This window comes from Pteropus alecto, unplaced genomic scaffold (genome assembly GCF_000325575.1).
Source record: "Pteropus alecto unplaced genomic scaffold, ASM32557v1 scaffold170, whole genome shotgun sequence".
NCBI lineage: Eukaryota > Metazoa > Chordata > Mammalia > Chiroptera > Pteropodidae > Pteropus > Pteropus alecto.
In genome coordinates, this window is record NW_006429634.1 from 76,173 (window position 1) to 95,011 (window position 18,839).

The following is an 18,839-nucleotide window of genomic DNA, read 5'->3' on the forward strand; positions in this document are numbered from 1 at the left end:
TTTGGAATAATAGGGTAAAAGAGTAAAGGTTTTAAACCAGAGTTGATATGATACACTTTGCATGTTTAAAGCTCTCGCTGGTTGCTGTTGAGAACTGATTGACAAAGCAAGAGAGGAGGAAGGCGACCTATAGCGGGCAGTGATCTGGGGGTTAGGTGACTGTGGCCAGACCAGGGGCATGGCTGTGGGTCCAGGGAGAAGTGGACGGACTCCAGATATTTAAGAAGTAGAATCACTCAGAAGTTTCCAGAAGAACTAAACTTTATTTGATGTCTGCAACAACCCCAGCAATGGGGTAGGAGTCGAAGGTATCAGTGAGGCTCGGAAATATAAACAAAAGATACAAATCCTCAACCATGGAAACAAACACGTCCAGTCACCTTTCCCCCCACAATCTCTCAGGAGAATAAACTTGAGATCAACTAAGATGCTGAAAGTTCTGGGCTATCCCACCTCATTCAATGATGTGAACAGATTCTTTCGGAATTGGGTGCTGGAAACATGGAACCAGGCTTCCCACAGCACCAGAGCGTAAGTGCTGGATTCTCAAGTTAGGAAGTTGCCAGGACTGCAGCACTGACCTGATAACCTTGGGAGCAGTGAGCCACCACCTGAGATAGGGAGGGAGAAGAGGAAGAGGGGGAGGGAGCACCCCAGGCCAGTGACTCCCTCTCTCCTCACTGCTGCACAACACGGATGGGCCCAGGAGGGCAGCAATCTGATGGAACTAACACTGCGAAGTGAAAGACTTACTTAGCTCTTTATGCCTCCTGAGGAATGTGCCTTTTCAAAAGAGCTTTCTGGGTCATTTAAATGATCTTTGCCCTTTGACCCACTTCTCTGAAAGGGCCCTTTTTCCCCAGGGTTTTTACAAACTCTACTTTTGAGCCCATGGAGTCTCCTCAATTCAGCTTCTAGGGAAGGTAGTTCCACCAAAGGGTGGAGATGGGAGAATCTTCCCAGGAGTGACCTTCAAAAAATATTTCATAACGAGTGCGGAATAAGCACCAGAGAACGAACTGCCAGCTGGAGGACTCCATGGCCTTAGGTCGGCCAGGCATAATGAGGTCCTGGGGGCAAAGCCGCTTGGTGGAAGGGGGCACTCAGGGGAAGCAGGTATTTGCCAATGAGCACAGGAGTGTTTCTACATTTTACAGCGGGTCTGGCAACACCGGTCCCGCTGAATGTCAGTCCTTGGTCTGCTCCAATCTTGTTCGGCCTCTGATCTTCCACCCGGAATGGCAGCTGGGATATTTGTTCCCTCTGTTAGAGGAAAAGTGGCCTGAGTTGGAGATGGGTAATGAAATGGCCTCTGAGCAAAGCCAGCTGCATGGAATCTTGGGTGAACAGGATCTCAGGCCCTCGACCCACTATGTGACCTTGCAGGGCCAAGCCGCCTGACAGTCCTTCCTCTTGCCCCTCCTTGCAGTTATTTTTGTCCAGCCTGACAGCCCTTGGCTGTCCTAGCAGTCTGGGCTCCATGAGCCGGATGCAAACCAGGCAGTACAAGTGTCTGGTGCTGAATCCCAAGAGGATTCCTCTCTGGGCGCCATCACGTGGGAATATAGCTCTCCACACTGTGCAACCAATAGGGACCACATGCCTAGAGGATGGTGATGGTGCGAGAGGCAAAGAACTGGGCTTTCTGCTGGATCCTGGCTTCTGTCTGTGAGCGCTGTCCCAGGCCTGGGGGTAAGGATATCCTGTCATGGAGCCTAACTGCTGCCAGGAAACCTCCCAGCTGTGTGCAGGGAACTGTTGGTCAGCTGGAGGGTGGGTGTCTGAAGCTGGAAAGAGGGCAGGAGCAGGCCCAGCTGGGCCTCCAACCCCCAGGCTCTGGCCGTGGTAGACACAGGGCCATCCTGTGGTTCACTGCGATGTGGTGGGCCGAAGACAGGTGGGCAGGGGCAGACAGGGTTCTCAGGAGACCTCTCTGTGGCCCCTGCTCTATTACTGTCTCAGGAAGTGAGGCAGACTCCATGTTCTGTTCCCTTGGGCCTTGGAAGGCTGCACCTAGTCAGTCATTGTTCCTGGTTGGGGTTTGATCTCTCTAAGGAAGCAGCTAGCCTCAGGCTACTGTACCTTTTAGGTCAGATCTTTGTTCCCAGAGCTGAGATTCATGCCAGCTGCCCCATGCATACTAGAGTAGGAAAGGGGTCTGGGCACGGCGCTTTGGGGTCTCCTGGGACTCATCTGTCCAGGGAAGAAGCTAGACCAGCTTCTGAGATCAAAACAGCACCAGGAGATCTGGGTGGACAAGCTTGGATGAGCAGTGAGGAGGGGAGATGGGCCAAAGGAGGAGGGGGCCTCTGTCAGGAGAAGACACCTTCATGCATGAGCCAGTCCAGGAGGCAGGACAGAAAAGGCAGCGCCACTTTAAGAGCTCCAGCAAAAGGAACTCTCCTCACTCCTGGGGGTGGGAAAGCCAGCTCAGAACGCCCCGACTTCTGTGATTTCGGAGACCCAGGAGTGGCAGAGCACAGCTCCTGTGGGCCTCCCAGCTGGCCCCGGGGAAGAGGGCCTGGGGGCAGGAACAGTTGCATAAGCAGGGGACCCTGTAACTCCAGGGGGTGTGGAGGAAGAAGACCGCAGGAGGGGTGCCATGTGGCTGCTCCTGGCAGCCCTGCTGCTGGAGGCCATGGGCAGGGGGACAGCTGGCCTCTCCAGAGGGCGGGCCCTCCGGGTAGAAGGCACCCCTCGACTGGGCAGCAAATTCCTCCGGGCTGGCAGGACAGTGCCAGCGGCTCTGCGCACAGGAGTGGCTCGGAGGGCTGGGATGGGGTACGTAAGCGAGGAGGCGCTGGGGAGGACGGGGCCGGGCACTCTTCCTAGGATGGCGAGCTGGCTGCTTGGGACTGACAGCCCTGGACAGCTATGGAAGAAGGACCAGGGCCAGGCAGGAAAGGCCAAGTGCCCAGTGGGCGTGGGTGAAGGCTCCATCTCGGCTGCATAGCTGTTGAGGTGGGAAAGAAGGCGAATCCGGACGGGGTCCGCACGGCTGCTGGGCCCTTCCAGGACTCCCAGGTACCTGATGACTTCAGTGAGGCACTCCCGGAAACCGATGCTCCGGAAGTCAACTGCCAGGGCTCGGGCATCGAAGAATCCTGCAAAGAGAGGCATGATGAGGGCATGCCCGGCAGGGCACACCTACCGAGCCTGGAAGCAGTCTCTCTGAGTTCTGGACCTGCCTCCCCCATTCACTCCCTGTGTGCCCTTGGGCATGTCCCCTCACCTCCCTGAGTCCCAGTCTCCCCACTTGTAAAGTGAGAATCATCATCCTACTGGGGTAGAGGGGGTGGGTTATGAGGATCAAACGAGTTCACTAAATCACGAAGCATTATGAAATGTAAAGTATTGTTTTCAGCACAATTCATGACTAATACAAAGAAGAAACTCTGTGATCGAGATGTCATTTAAGTAGACAGTTGCCGGATGTGCAAGGGCTGTGCACATGGAGGTGGAGAACAATCCTGCCTGCTGACACGGTCCCCTTGGAGGGATCCCCTTGGAGAAGGCAGCATAGTGGAGCAGTGAAGCCTGAGGTCCTTGGAGGCCAGCAGAGCTGGGTCCAAATCCCAGTTCTGCCATTTCACTAGCTGCCTGATGGTGGACAAGTCTCTTAATCTCTCTTTGCTTCAATTTCTTTAGCTATAAAATGGACATATAACAGTACCTGCTACAGAGAATCGTGAAGGTGAAATAAAATAGCACACAGAAATGCTCAGAAAATTAAAAATTAGCTATCATTTATATTACTGGCTTGGCCCCTATAGGAATTACAGTTTGTCCTCCAGCCCAAAGGGCAGTCTGGAAAGCAGGACCCCTCTTTGGTCCTCAGCTGCTGCCATCGGGCTGGGGACCCTCTCTTTGGCTGATGTCAGTGAGGAATGATCAGGTGGACTACCCACCTGATCATTCTCACTGCCTCCTTATACCTGCCCTTCTCTCGACCACCTTCTGGGCAGAGACAGAACAGCCTGGGTGAGCACTGGCCTCATGACTATGGCAGCAAACATCTGGTTCATGGCTGAGGCCTCCACAGAGGGACAGCTGGACAGGAGATGACGTTTGGAGTCAGGCCTCCTTGGCAGCAAGTATATTGGCTCTGTAGTAAACAAAGCTGTGCTGACTTCAAGTAAAACCCTTCACATTCTGTGCTCACCGTTCTTTTTGAACTAACATTTGTTGACTTCTTACTAAGCACTTAATTTGTATTGTCTTAATTTTATTGAGACAATTCTATGAAAACAATATTGTCTTAATTGTATTCATTGTATGGTATTAATTTTCATAAAATCCTTTCATTATTCCTATTTTAGAGATGAGGAAACTGAGGCATAGAGAAGTTAAATCATTTGTGCACAGCCCTTGCACATCCGGCAACGGTCTACTTAAATGACATCTTGATCACAGAGTTTCTCCACGGTCATAAAGACAATTAGTAGTAGAGTCAGGATTCAAGGCCAAAGCCAGTGCTCTCAACCACAATTGTGTTTTCTCATTAACCCTTAGCCAGAAGATAGGGAAGACAGCAGCCCCGTTCACGAGGTTCTTGAGAAAACCAAATGCGATAACATTAGTCAAAGCATTTTGAAAGTACAAATGCTGCCCAGATATTTGTCACGACTTTCCTTTTAATTGGATGACCGCAAATGTAGTTTGAAATATCTCCCCCACTGTTTGTTTAGAGACAGAAGTTTGCACCATTGACCGTGCGTTCCTCTGGCAGAAGTTCTCAGAGCGACCACCTGCATCAGAGTCATCAGGGGAGTTTGCTAATCTTGCAAATTCCTAATCTCCAATCCACACCCACTGCCTCAGAATCTCTGGGGTGTGACCCACAACTCTGCCCGCTCACAGATGACAGTGCTGCACACTGAGGAACACCAGGTTGGGCCACATAAAATGTGACTGTCCTCTCCAAAGGGAGCAGGTTAAGGTTTTAAGACTTAGGTTTTTGTGGCCGAGTCTCTGGAGCTTTCAAGGTTTTCCCTACTGCAAAATTGCCAAAATACAGAGAGGCTGCATGTAGACAAAATTTCTATTTGTTCAGAGTTCAAGCCACAGTTGCATGAGTCTATCGTAATAGACTAGCTCCAAATAACAGAAGGAGTTACATTTGTATTTTACTACAATCCCACTACCGATCTTCGGCTGTGGGCATGACATATCAGCCCAGTACTGCCAATGACACTATAGCCCAGAAGGCTAGACCAGTGGATAGGCATGCCAGTGAACCATCTGTGCCTAAAAACCTCAGGCAGGCTCGTTCCACCAGGATCCCAGTGAGAATGAGCTCATTCAGGCTAATGCTTAACGAGGTCCTGGCGGGTAAGGTCAGTAGTAATAGTCTGTTGGAGAAAACCTCCTCCGAGGTCTAGGCTGGAAGGAGTAGAGTTGAGGAAAGGGTTGGAACAAATGGAGACACTGAGGGTGGAGAAGAGGATGCTGAAAAAAGAAGACAGACGAACTTTACAAATGTTCCACCTGCATTTGCTTCAGTCTCTCTACAGACTGTGAGCTCCATGAGGGCAGGGACCACTTCTACTTTGCTCACCAGTGTATCCCCAGGGCCGAGCCCTGAAATGCTGGCTGCATGAATGATTCCCAGGAGAACAGAGCATCAGTACCTGTCCCACCAGTGGCGTGGAGCATTTTCAAGTGATCTACCGTCATCTGCAGGACCTCAGCTTTCTCCAGCTTGGAGGAGCCCTGTGTGTACGGGAGACAGAAGGGTGAAGTCCCCCAGCTGAACTGTGTCACTCACCTCCCCTGCACAGTGCCATTAGCACTCACTGTCTCAATTTTCTCATCTTCCTCCAGCCCCACTACTGTCTGCAACTGGGCTTCTGCTTCGGCCAAGGTCTCCGAATCCAATAAATTCTCTTCAGGTCTCGTGTTAGTCCACTTGTCCACTGCACTGCTGACCATCTTTCCTGAAACCCCTGCTCCCTTGACTTCCATGACACCACTTTTTCTCGGTTCTCCTTTCACCTTGCCTCTTATTCTGCTTGTCCCTTAAAACGATGGTGTCCCCAGTGGGTGTTGGCTCACTTTCACGCTCTGCACACTCCCCAGAGGGTCTTGTTATCTCTGTGGCTTCATTCACCATCATCAGAATGCCACTCCTGCATACCCACCCGCCTCTTAGACCAGCTCTACTGAGGATCCAGCTTCACATTCACCACTCTCCAAGTCTAGCTCATCTCACCCCCAAAACACTTCCCCTTCCTCTATTCTCTTGGGAAATGCTTTCTAAGCCTCCAGCATCACCCGGTCTCCCAGGTGAAACCTGAGGGTCAGACTCCACATGAGGCCCTTGAGGACAGGAAGCAAGTCTAATTCATGGCTGGTCTTATGAAGGCTTTAGTGAGTCTGTGGACTGACTGACTCGTTTTCACCAGCAGAAGGGAAGTCACATGACTTATGACCATGCCTTGGAACAGAGGGTGAGAATCCTCGAGGCTGTCTGATTGATTCGACTGTCTGACTTCTCGCTGTTGTCCCTCTGCTCCAACATGATCAATGGCAGAGTGCTCACTCCCTGAGCAGCCTGCTCCACTTTCAAATAGCTCTGAAAATGTGAGCTGTGCAGAGGAATAAGGCGCTTTATTTATTAGTTGTGTGACCCAGCATAAGTTACTTCACCTCTCCGTGCTTCAGTTTCCTTACCTGTGCAATGGGCATAATCATCTCTATCCTTCAGGGTCATTTTGAGGGTTCAATTCAACGGGATGATGGTCATAAAGCCATAACACCTGAGACACCTCAGGAAGTATAAATTTCCATTCTCCTTATCCCTAGGGGGCTGCTGACAGATAACAGTAAATGCCATCATGGCACTTTGGGCAGCTGCTACCAGTCAATAAGAGAGGCCATGAGACATGAGCCTTATCTGCCAGCCAAACAGCCTTTCCTCTAGCACAATCAGCAACGTCACATACCTGCTTCTCAAAGGCAGTGGGGACCAAGCGCCGCAATTCAGAAAGGCTGCTGTTGATGCGGTCTCGGCGCCGTTTCTCTATGATCTAAAAAACGATGACGAGAAGTTACACAAAGGCACTTCATGAATTTCCAGCGTGCCTTGATGGACATTGACTCATACTTCTTTCACAATATTTTTGTGAGGAAGATAAATCTATTCTTACTTTATGGAGGAGGAAACCGAGGCTCAGAGAGGGGCAGTGATTTGTTTAAGGTCACACAGCAAGAATGTGCAAAACTGGGAGAAGAATTCGGATCTCTTGTCTGGGTCTGTAGCGGGGAGAATCTTCAAAATGTTTAACTATTGGTACAGCAGGGCACCAACCAATCAGAACAGGGACACCTGCCATAGCACTGGAGCAGGCCCCGGAGGCCCCCACTGGGCCATTGGTACTCCTTCAGGTGCTGGGTCATGAGGCCTGAGGAGTCAAAGGCATTGCCCTCTCCAGCTGCCAAGGCCTTTCATTCATATCATCTCGTTCTCACCTCACAGTACTGGTAGCAGAATGCTGCTAGCAGTGCAGAAATCATGACCCCCATTTCATCAGTAAAGAAAACGAGGGCTGGACAGAAGTGGTTTGCCTAAGGTTTTATGGTTAGTGAGTGGCAGGGCTTGTCTCCGTCAGATCCCAGGTCTCTGAGCTCCCAGCGCAGAAGCACAGCTGCATCTTGGGGGGAAAGCGGGGCTGGGATGAGATAGCAAACAACAAGCAGGGGCTCTTCCTTTTTCTGTCCCCCTCCCTCACCCCTCTGCACATAGAAAATGAAAGTTCTGGGCTCTGTTAGAAGAGGAGAAAGGCTGGAATAAATAATAATGGCTAACTATGTGTTAGGTATTGTTCTAAGTGTATTACATTAATTCACTTAATCTTCAAAACAACATTTTGAGGTACATACTATCATTATTTCAGTTACACAGTTGAAGAAATGAGGCACAGAGAGGTTAAGTGTCTTGCTCAGAGTCACCCCCACTAGCTACTGGCAGAGCCAGGACTTGAACCCAGGCAGTCTAGCGTGAGGTGATGTTTCTGACCAGGGTTCTCCAGGCCAGGCCCTTGGGGCCCCAGGGTAAACCTCTGTTGGGCAACTCTGCTGAGACACTCACCCCTCTGCGTTTCTTCCTGGCTTGCATCTGTGAAGGGCTGGGGGTAGACAGCGGCCTGGCCATCTGGCTGGAGAGGAAGAGAAAAGCAAATTCTTCAGAGATGGGGGATCATCTCCCTGGCCCGGGGTGACCTCGTAGGCGGGCACAGCCCTCTCCTGGGCGGCTGTGGTCTCCCAAGCAGGGAGGAGGTGCAGGGCAGGCGTGGGAGGGGACATTCTCTCCCCTTCTCCCAGGAGCCCATTTCTCCCTGAGCCAAGTCCTCCCTTGCACTTGGTTTCCTGCCCCAGGGGCGGCTGGGGCCCCTGGGGTGGGGGTGGGTGGCCTTGGCTCTTGCCCCTGCCCCACTCTCCTCTTCACTGCGGCCAGAGGGCGGGTGTTGGGAACCGCAGCCGGCTACTCTGGCTCCTGCAAAACGATCCCCAGGCGGGGCGGGCGAGGGCACGGGCCAGCGGCGGCGGGGCTGGGCCGGCGGGTTGGGTTTCAGAGGGAGCCGCTGGGAACGAGCGTGGAAAGAGCAGATGCCGCCGCTTCCCACGGGCCCGGCGCGCCGGCCGCCCGCCCTCCGCTGGGGCTGCAGCTGCCGCCGCCTCCCACGCAGCACGGCTGGGGGTAAGGGGGAGCGGCATCTGGGTCACAGGCCCCTCTCTGACTCTCGGGACACTGCCCTGGCTTCCCCCAGAAGGCCCCATCCCGCCTCACTACGGCCTTCCCTTCGCAAGCCTGGCTAAAGGATGGATGTTTGCTCGCAGCCCAGAAGCTCCCATCACAGGGAAGAGGCTCAGCTCTCGAGGGCTTTTCCTGCCCAGACTGACCCAAATCCTCCCCGGCCCAACTGCTCGCCCTCTTAAAGGTTTCCTGCTTCAGAGGCCCTTTCGGAATGGAGGGAATTCGATAGGTTGCACCGAGGATCATTCATTTGGCCAACACCGGGGAGGTCCCATTCAGGCCCAGGTTGGACTGGATAGGTCAGCTAGGCCCCACCTTCCAGATGAGCAGCTCCCATGGGGAGGCACCATATCAACAGATAACCTTAGACAAAGGGACTCCACTGCCATTTCAAATGGAAAATGCCACACATCTTAGGAGCCCATGAGCTTGCCTCCACCTCAAGCTTCTCCTCTTCCCCCTGGGTTCCCATCTCAGGAACGCCAACCCAGCTCCCAGTTCTGCAAGATGGACACCTGGCCACCATTTCTGATTCTGATTCAGTCTTCACCCCACCCTGTCAAATCTACTTGTTCCATGTCTAAAATACATCCCACATCTGTCGTCATCTCCACTGCTGCTCTCAGGACCAAGCCTCTATCACCTTTCTTCTGGACAACTGCAAGAGTCTATTGTTTGGGTTCCTCTGTGCCCCCCTGTCATTCTCTACAAGCAGGGAGAGTGATCATTTAAATGCAAATCTGATCTCATCACTCTCTTAAAACTCTTTAGGGGCTTCCCAATGATTTTAGGATCAAGGCCACTATCTTTCAGCTGGTCCAGCTGGCCCCTGTCACCTCCCAGACTCAACTCCCTTTTACGCTATGTGCTCCAGCCTATGACTGTGCTAACTTGTTCCTGTGGTTGCACATACTGTTCCCCTAGCCTAGAATTCTCTGGTCCATCCCATCTTCCCACCTCCAAGCCCCAGCTCCTTTGCCTAATAACTTATACCATCTTTCAGGTCTCAACTCAAATGTCACCTTCCTGGGGGAGCTTTTTCTGACATCCCCCTTTCCATTAGGTATCCCTTACTCTATACTCTCCCAGCATCCTGCATTCACATCAGTTATACACATTTGTTGTTTTATAGTTACACGATTATTTGATTAATGACTATCTCTCTCCAACAAGTCTGTAAGCTCCATGAGGCCATGAACCATGTCTGTCTCATTTTGGTGTTGTAGCCCCTGCACTCAGCAAGTGCTTGGAATGTGGCAGAGCTTATGGTTGAGCTCCCTCTTCCTGCCCTCATCTTTGGCATTACTGGGAACAGAGAGGTGGCATCATAAAATCTATGTCCTATGCCTTTGTGGGATGGGGACAGGAGGGTCCTAGCCCCCATGACTACCCGTTTGGTATCAGAGTTTGGATCATTTTCATCAACTGCTCAAAGAGAAAAGATTGCAGGAGAGACCAGATGAACATTTGTCAGATTCTGCTGCTAAGCTCCTGGCTTTGTCCAGCCACATCTGGAAGAGGATATCTACATCCAAACATCTGGACGAGAAGGGCTGGTAAGTGAAAGCTCCTGGGAGAGATGGACCAGCAAGCTAGGTCCAGGGATCAGATGGCCAGATCCTGTGATCTGTAGGGCAGCTTGTTTACAGAGCTTCACTCGGGACAAGCCCTAAGAGCCAAGGTATACTAAGAAACCCAGCCTTTGTCCCCCCAGGCTGGATAAAGCGTCTCTAGGGGTATTGGGTTATCACTGTGCACGTCACTGCCTTTCAGCCTGATCCTTCCTCAGGGACCATCTGTTGGAGGCTGATGCACCCCTTTCAGGGCAGGAGGCTCTGCCATTCCTTTTTCCAGCTTCCTAGTCCCTCATTCTTTGCAGTATTATCCCCTCACCCCCACCCCACTCCCTATCTCGCAGGCAAACCTCACTTCACCATTTTCTTGGCATCGCTATGTACATTTCCCGCCTGTGAGCCTAACAAAAACCCCATTTTACAGATGAGGATGCTGAGGCTTGCGGAGCTAAGGCAGGTTGCCCAGCTTATGCAGCTGCTAAGGAGAGAAGCCGACATAGGAATCCATGTCTTCTGGCTCCAAATCCAGCATTGTTTTCCCTCTTAATTCCTATTTCCTGTCTGTCTGAATAGCCCTCCAGTCAGTCCCCTTATCCTTAAAGCTCCCAAGAGCTCAGCCTGAGCTCACTTCCAGGCCGTGATCTGGCCCTAATATTGGAAGGAGGTACGAGAACATCTTGGCCAAGAGTCTGAAAATAAGGCAGATTTTCAGGGACCCAGAGAAGATATGTTGACCACCAAGATCTGCTCCATTGGCCTCGAGTGGTCCCTAGCCAGTATTCTGGGATGGTCTCTTGAGGTGGAGTCAGTTTTCTAGGTGGTCTGACTACCAGTCCTGACCACCCTCAGCACTTATCTTCAGTTTCCCCTTGGGAAGGCCCCTTTGGAGCCCTTGTAGATAATCCTACTCATTTTACATCAACCAAAGTCCCCAATGAAAGAATCTCAGAGATCACTGAGACCACTAGTAAAATGAAGAAACTCAGAGAAGGAAAGGGATCTGTTCCAGGCCACACAGCAAATTAGAGGAAATTCCAGAACTAGAGCCAAGTCTACTGGCGTTTAATCCAGTGTTCTTCCCAGCGTACCCCAAATATTCATCGTCCCATCTTGTATATCACATAGCCAGTACTTTTTGTTCTAGACAGAACATCCATATTAACTTGTCTCGTTTATTGCATAATAGCCTTGTGAATTAAGTATTATGGGGGCCATTTCACATTTAGGAAAAACAATCATTTGATAAATGTAGCAACAGAGACACAAAGAGTTAAGAATCATGCCCAGTAAGTCCAGTTTTCAGGCTTCCAGTCTTTTCATTAGACTATGATGCCTCGTGAACACGTACCCTCCAACTGAATGGTGACCCCTTAGAGAACAGCATTAATTGGAAGTTACCTTGTGCCAAAGCAGGGAGCTATACAGTTTAGGTTCATTATTTCATTGAAGGCTTACCCTGTGAGGTAGGAATTAGCTTCTCCATTTTGTAAGGAAGAAAACTGAGGTTCGAAAATGCCCAAGTTAATGGTGGTAAGAGTCAAACTCAGGTCCATCTGACTTCAAAGGCCACCATGTGCCTTAAATCATATAGGAACAACCCACAGATCCTGACCCAGTGCCTCACATGTGGAAGCTGCTCATTAAATGTTTGCAGAGGGGAAGAAGAGAGGCTATATTCTCAGTTGGGCCCCAGCATGTCAGGGGGCTGGGTTCAGATAGGAGTTCTATGGGCAATTCCCACGGATGGGGCAGGATATCACCACTGGGCAGATGCCCACAGTGACATGGAACACACTATGCTCTTTACTCTCATGGATCTGAGTGTGGGGGCTTTGCGCCCTGCCTCTGACCCCAAGGAGGCTGGCTGCCCTAGTCCCGTGGCCCTTGCCACTGTTTATCTGGCTGTCTTTGTACATTAAGCTCTTCTTCTCTGAGAGTTCCCTGAGGGCAGAGGCTGAAGCAGGATACATCTGGGCCCCCCACACCCAGCCCAGGGTCTGGGCCACAGCAGGCATCGTTCAGGCTCCCTGAATTGAAGTATTGATGTCTGCTGGAGGGGAGGGCCCTTTGGAGAGTGCTACAAAGAGAGGTCTATAAGTCAGCTCTGCCAGATGGCCAACTGCTTTCTCTCCTCTGATGGGATCTGCTCCTCTAAGGATTGAGACAGTCTCTAAAAATGGGCTCTGGCTGAAAGGACAAAATGCTATATATGAAAAAAAAAAAACAAAAACAGATCACTAATCCTTCAGGCTACAGCCCAAATGTCGCCACCTTCGAGAAGTCCACCCTGTCACCTCTAGTTGTTGTAAGTGACCTCTCCCTGCTTGGGTGTCTTCACAACCCACAGTCTGTCTCTCCTTCCATCTTCCATGCTGTCTGTGATCTTTGTGTGACCTGGTAGGTCATTGGCCAGGCTGGAAATTATTGAAAGACCAAAGCCAGTTTTGATCAGCCTAGCTCTCTGGCATCAATTCCGTGCCTCTGAGTCATGAAGACCCAATGACATTGAATTTGAGACCCTCCTCCAGGACCACAATGCGGTGTTAGGCCCTTCCTCTGCTCCTAGCAGGCACAGACTCAGAGAATTTCTTCTCTGAAGTGCAGTTTCTGCTAAACAATTATAAAGGCTACTAAGCTGCATAGGAAATTGTACTGTATACCCCCGAACCTAATGTATAGGATGCAAGGGGAATACCTATTGCCTTACCTCCTATTATAAGCTATAAATAATTAAAAGCTGGTGGCATTTTCCTAGGATTTGTGATGGATCCCCTGGTCTCAGAAAAATGGAGATCACTGAAATTATGAAATGTCCTCAAAAATGTCCCTAAGAATGAACTGAATATCCCTTCCAATTCTATCCCAGGGAGTCAAGTTCGGATGCGTCAGGAGAGTTCAGGGAGCCCTCTCTTTCCCATTCCCAGTCCTCCTTTAGTTTACTGCTGAGGAAACAGGCTCACAAAGGGAAAGCAATAGCCCAAGGTCACATGGTGAGTTGGTAGCAGATCTGGAGCTGGGACCCAGGCCTGTATACTGCCAGTCAGCCCCTGCAGCTCTTTCAGGGCTCTGCGTATCATGTGTTTAGTATCTGACATTAATTAAACATTTGCTATGCGCTAGGCCCAGTGCTAAGCCCTTGGCATAGGCTATCTCATTTGATTTTCCCAATATTCCCATTTGGTCGGTTCTATTATTTATATCCATATTACAGATGTGGAACCTGAAGAATTAGGTTGTTCTCAGAACCGGGAAGCAGGCAAACTATAGATGTGCGGTTTGTTCTACAGGTTTGAAGCAGATCGGAATATGTCCTGAGAGGGAAAGACATTGGTGCAGTAGAAAGAGCACTGGAATTGGAGTCTAGGCCCTTGTACTAACCACGGGCAAGTCAGCTATTATTTTCTTCAATACGGAAACTTTAATTCCAAAGTCCAGTTTGTTCAAGGCAGGGGAGACTTTCTTCCCCTGGAAGCTCTCTGTGTACTATATGAAAAGTGCACTCAAGTTCGAGTAAAATTGGGAAAGTATGGTTATTCTGCATAGTCAGCGAATTCCAGACAGGGGGTGTGGTGCCAACAGTCTATAAGGGTTTTTCCTAAGAGCTTCAGGAAAAATTCCTTGCCAATAGTCTCATCAGGGCACCTAAACAGAAAATCACAACTGGACATCAGACCCGCGAGCTGAACGCTACCTCCATCCCGAGCCCTAAATGGCCAAGGGCGCACAGGACCCCAGGCACCCGTGCGTGTAACGGCACACGCTGCACACGCCCAGCTCCCCCTCCCCAACACACACACCTGAGGGCCGTCGCCCACACCCGCATCTCCCGAGACCGCATCGAGGACGAGTCCTCACGCTCGCTGAGCCCGTCGGCGCGCCCAGTCCCCAACCTCGGCCCGTACCTAAGCTCGCCCTCGCGGCCCACGTCGATGGGTCCGTCGGACTCGCCCTCGGAGCCGCTCGGCTCCCTGGGCCGCTTCATGGTGAGCGCAGGCTTCCAGGTCTCCGCCGGGCTGTGCTGCCTCCTAGCTAGGAAGTCGGCCCCGCCCTGGCCCCGCCCCGGCCCCGCCCCGGGGGCGCCGCCACCGCCCTTTCCCAGGGCCCTTTCCTGAGCCGCAGCCCCGGGCGGCCCGGCGCCCCCTCGCCCCCGCGGTGACGCGCCGGCCGAGGCGTGGGAAGGCCCCGGGCGGTCACCGCCCCCACCGACGGCTGGGAGGTCCAGCTCGGCCGCCTCGTGCTGGGTGGCCTTGGGCAGGTGCCCTTGTAGCCACCCCCACCCCTCCAGGGAAGCCAGGGGTCCCAGTCTGTCCCTAGTTCTCCCGGGGCGCTGTCTGTCTGTAGAGGCGCCGCTCCGCGCTGCCCCAGCTTCTGCAAAGGTCTACCCCTCCAGCTTCTGCCTCCCGGGGTTCTGGGGGCGGCAGACACGTCCGGTTTGGTGAGGTTGGTGGGGATGGCTGTGGCCTGATCCTCGACAAGAATCCCCCAGCAGTTTATCTTATAGGGGTCCAAAGCAAATGGAATGCGTGTGTGTGTGTTGGGGAGGAAGTAGTCAGAACTGTGAGAAGTGGCTGTCATTCCCAAAAGGGTCAGCTGAAGTTGTGGCTGCACCGCCTGAGCAGGACCGGCTCTGGCCAAGGTCTCTGGAGACTTGACTGGGTGATGGTGGAGCAGGGGGTGCCTCTGGGAATCAGTTCTCAGTTCACCAGAGGGGAGCTATCATGGGAACCCACGAGTGCCTGGAGGGTTCATTCTGAAGCTGTGGCACTGGCCTCAAAAGTGGGTCAGGAAGGCACCCTCCAGCTTCTCTAACAGATCGAACTGTTTACTCAGTGTGAGGCTCCTTAGGGAGGGGGACTCAGAGAAGATTCTGAGATTCACCTGCCATCCTCATGAGCCAGTACCTCAGAGGAACCCCTAAGGCTCTGAAGGAAGCAGATGGGAGCATCCTGGAAGGAGACTTCATGGGCAGAGAGGAGGAGATGGGAAGGTGGGCTTGATGTGGTGGGTCAGAGAAGTCCTTCCCTTTGACTCACCCACCAGGACCCAGAAGAAACCACCCCTTTATTTGAAGAGTGGAATTGGGCATCTGAGAATGACTGTACTTTCACCCCACGGCAAGACCTGCTTGAGGACACTTGATTATGGCTGTGGGAAAGAATATTCCCGTGCCCTCTTCTACATATGTCCACAGACACAACCACTTGGCCAAGTACACAAACACACTGACACACAGCTGGCATGAGCAGTCACTACCTTCAGCCTCTGCTTCCCCAGGAGGCCCCAGTGGTCACCCCAGACACACCTATGGATTCTTCTTCCAAATGCCCTCAGCACTCACATAACTTCTGTGGGCACATACCATTGGAGTGGAAACCTCAAGCAACACAGAAGTTGCACAATCCATGTACTGTGCATTCCCCAGAAAGGCAGAAATCAACTATGTCTCTCAGATATCTGCTCTGTGTGATTGAGAGCTAGGACCGGCAGTGTAGCGAATTTGCAGGGGACGGACAAAGGCTCTGTGGTGGGGTGTGTTCATATGAAATGCTCCATGTCATCAAAATGGGGTGCACAGTTAGGTGGTCTGGAGCTCAGAAAAGAGTTCTGCAGTGCGTATTTAAATGTGGAACTCACTAGATAATAGGATGGACTTAAAGCCATGGGAATAGATGGATTACCGAGAAAGTGTGGATGGAGACAGAGGAGTCTGACTAGTTAATATCTGGTAAGCATTATAACATCTGAAATTCTTTTGTAAGTATTAACTCCTTTAATTCTTGACAACTCTATAAAGTAGTAATATTATTATCATCCCCACTTTACAAATGAGAAACAAAGGGACAGAGAAGTGGAATAACTCTAGTTAAGATGGGCAGGTAGTAAATGAAAGGGCTGGAATTCAACAAGGCAATTTGGTTCCAGAGCCAAACCATTAAGCTTTATTACCTTATATAGAATAGCTCTTAAACATTAAGCTGTACTGAAACATTTGAAATGTTGCTTTCCAGCAATTGTCATCAATTTGGCCTCAATAAACTCCTGTAAAAATTCTCTACAGGTTTGGATGTTCTCACATTGAAAGGTAGAGGGGCGAATGGGAAGTTATTGTCTAATGGGTACAGAATTTCAGTTGGGGAAGATGGACAGTAGTAATGATTGCATGCACTGTGAATATACTTACTAGTACTGAATTGTACACAAAAATATGGTTGAAATAATAATTTTCTTGTTATATACATTTACCACAATTTAAAAAATCTGCTATTAGTTTTTAATTCACAAAAAACAAATACCATTAAGCTAAACTATCTAGTACTGAGCCTAAAGCTATGCCATCAATACAATAGCTACTAAGCTCCTGAAGTGTGGCTGGTCTAAATTGGTGTGTATAATAATTTTAAATGAGAATTAAAAAAATATATATATATAAAGTAAAAGCGCTGATATTTTTATATTGATTACCAGTTGAAATGATAATATTTTATACATCTTGGATTAAATGAAATATATTATTAAAATTTACTGGTTTTCTTTTTAGTACTTTTAATGTGAGTACTAGAAAAAATTTAATTGTATATGCAGCTCCCATTAGACAGTGCTAATCTAGTTCAGGGTTTCTTAACCTCAGCATTATTGACATTTTGGGCTGAAAAATTCTTTATCACATGGAGCTGCTTTGTGCATTGTAGAATGTTTAGCAGCATCCCTGGCCTCTACCCACTAAATGCCAGTGGTACCTGCCTAAGTTGTGACAATTCAGAATGTCTCTAGATAATACCAAACATATCCTGGGGGAGAAATCACTCGTTTAGAGAAACTCCAAGATTTAGACATGAACAGAAAAGAGAGAACTGTCAGAAGAGACTGGGAAGGAACAGCCAGGGAGGTGGAGGAGAGCAAGAGAGAGTGTTTCAGGAGGCAGAAGAGTGTTTCAAGTAGTTGGTCATGGTCCTTTAAAATATCGGTCAGATCATGTCACTTCCTGCTTAGAACCATCCATAGGCTTCCTCTCACATTTAGAATAAAATGTCAATGAGTAAGCAGGAGCAGAGATTATGGGCCATGGGGTACATGAGCTATTTCAAGGAGCTAGTATAGAGCAAGGTAGGAGGAGAACCCAGCATAGAAGCCTGGGGTACAGCCAGAGAAACTGTGAGAAGAAGGAAACTTGGGCAAGAATGGAGCACAAGGGGCCAAGGCCAGAGAGGGCCAAGAACAAGGAATTGGTCACCAGTCCAGGGACTCCAAGAGGAAGATGTGCAATTACAAGGTCGCAGAGGCCTTGGCATGAGTGGAGGAGGCAGAAGCAGGGGGTGCAGATCCATGAGTCGGGAAGTGTCTGAGGGAGGAGGGAGAAGCAGGCTTGGAGAAGGGGTGGGTCAGTGTGAGAGGGCACACAGGCAGCTCCAGAGGCCAGCAGGGCCTCAGGGGGGATTTGCTTGCTGATGGAGAGGAGCTTAGGAGTAAGCAGAGGGGAGCCCTGAGGAACCCAGGCCAAAGGGAGGGAGGCAGAGAGGGGTCCTATACCAGCCCCACTTTCTCCACTCGCCCTGACCTGGGGCTGAGAGCAGAAAGAGTTTTCAAGGGCAGTTTTCAGCTCCAGTGAATTTCCCCAATCCCTGACTCCCACATTAGGTCAGCCCTGTCTTCTCCCAGGGCTGGTATTCAGATTACTGAACTGACATGGCCTGGGCTCCAAATGTTTGGGTTGCACGTGGGCTATATGCTGAAACAGGGACCTCTGCTGGGTGGTGGAGGTACCTGGGGCGGTCCCAGAAGAGAAGAGGGTTAGCACAGAGGTGCTCTGGGCAGTAGTTTGTAGTTATTATTATGCAATCATTTATGTCTGTCTTTGACACATAAAGGCAGGAACCACATTGCGTTTGCTTATTGTCATTTCCTTTGTGCCTAGCAGTGTCTGGCACATAGTAGGTGTTTGATAAATATTGGCTGAGTAACTAGTGATAAGAAGCGGGGCTGGGGAGGCAGGGTGCTGAAGGCCTCTTCCTTCCCCATGGAGGAGGTGGTGCCTGGCCCCTGGGAAAACAGCAGAGTCACAGCAGGCAGAATCCCGGCACCTCCTGGGCAGAGGTGCTGAGGCAGAGAGGGCTGGAACACCTGGGCACCACTCAGTTTTCCTCTTGCGAGGCCTCGTCCCTCCCTTTGTGTCTGGGGACACAGATCCAAAGAGGGGCAGCAACATCCCTAGAGCCTCACAGTGAGGCAGGAGGCGAGCCAGGATTAGAGAAACGTTTCTGTGCCTTGGTTTTCTCATCTGTAAAAGGAGATAATAACAAAGCCACTCACTCTGAAGGCTCGTTGTAAGAATTAAACGAGTTAAGATGTGTAGAATAGTGCCTGGTGTTTAAATGAGAGCTTGGTAATGTTAGCATTTGGCTAAGACCATCTCCGTGCATTTTCTCCTTAGGAGGCTCATTTATTCCCATGGCTTTACCTCCTATAAGCCAATGACTCCCAAATTTATATTTCCAATGCAGACCTTTACTCTT

General features: G+C 50.5%; 1 protein-coding gene across 1 annotated transcript; it reads right to left on the minus strand.

The window, feature by feature from the left end:
• Positions 1 to 243: 243 nt before the first annotated feature.
• Positions 244 to 14,342, minus strand: HEYL (hes related family bHLH transcription factor with YRPW motif-like). Its single transcript, XM_006903955.3, has 5 exons — positions 14,232 to 14,342; positions 8,090 to 8,156; positions 6,945 to 7,028; positions 5,631 to 5,712; positions 244 to 3,104 (listed from the first exon to the last, which is right to left on the minus strand). The coding sequence occupies exons 1-5, from the start codon at positions 14,309 to 14,311 to the stop codon at positions 2,431 to 2,433; spliced, it is 987 nt and encodes a 328-aa protein (XP_006904017.1). The 5' UTR covers positions 14,312 to 14,342; the 3' UTR covers positions 244 to 2,430.
• Between the last annotated feature and the right edge of the window lie 4,497 nt (positions 14,343 to 18,839).

What these genes read in the sequence shown, in the direction of transcription:
- HEYL (XM_006903955.3), bottom strand. Translation starts at nt 14,311, where the DNA reads ATGAAGCGGCCCAGGGAGCCGAGCGGCTCCGAGGGCGAGTCCGACGGA. An exon ending in GGCCGCGAGGGCGAGCTTAG is followed by an intron (nt 8,157 to 14,231) that starts GTACGGGCCGAG and finishes CTTCCTCTCCAG; the next exon opens with CCAGATGGCCAGGCCGCTGT. An exon ending in CCAGGAAGAAACGCAGAGGG is followed by an intron (nt 7,029 to 8,089) that starts GTGAGTGTCTCA and finishes ATCGTTTTTTAG; the next exon opens with ATCATAGAGAAACGGCGCCG.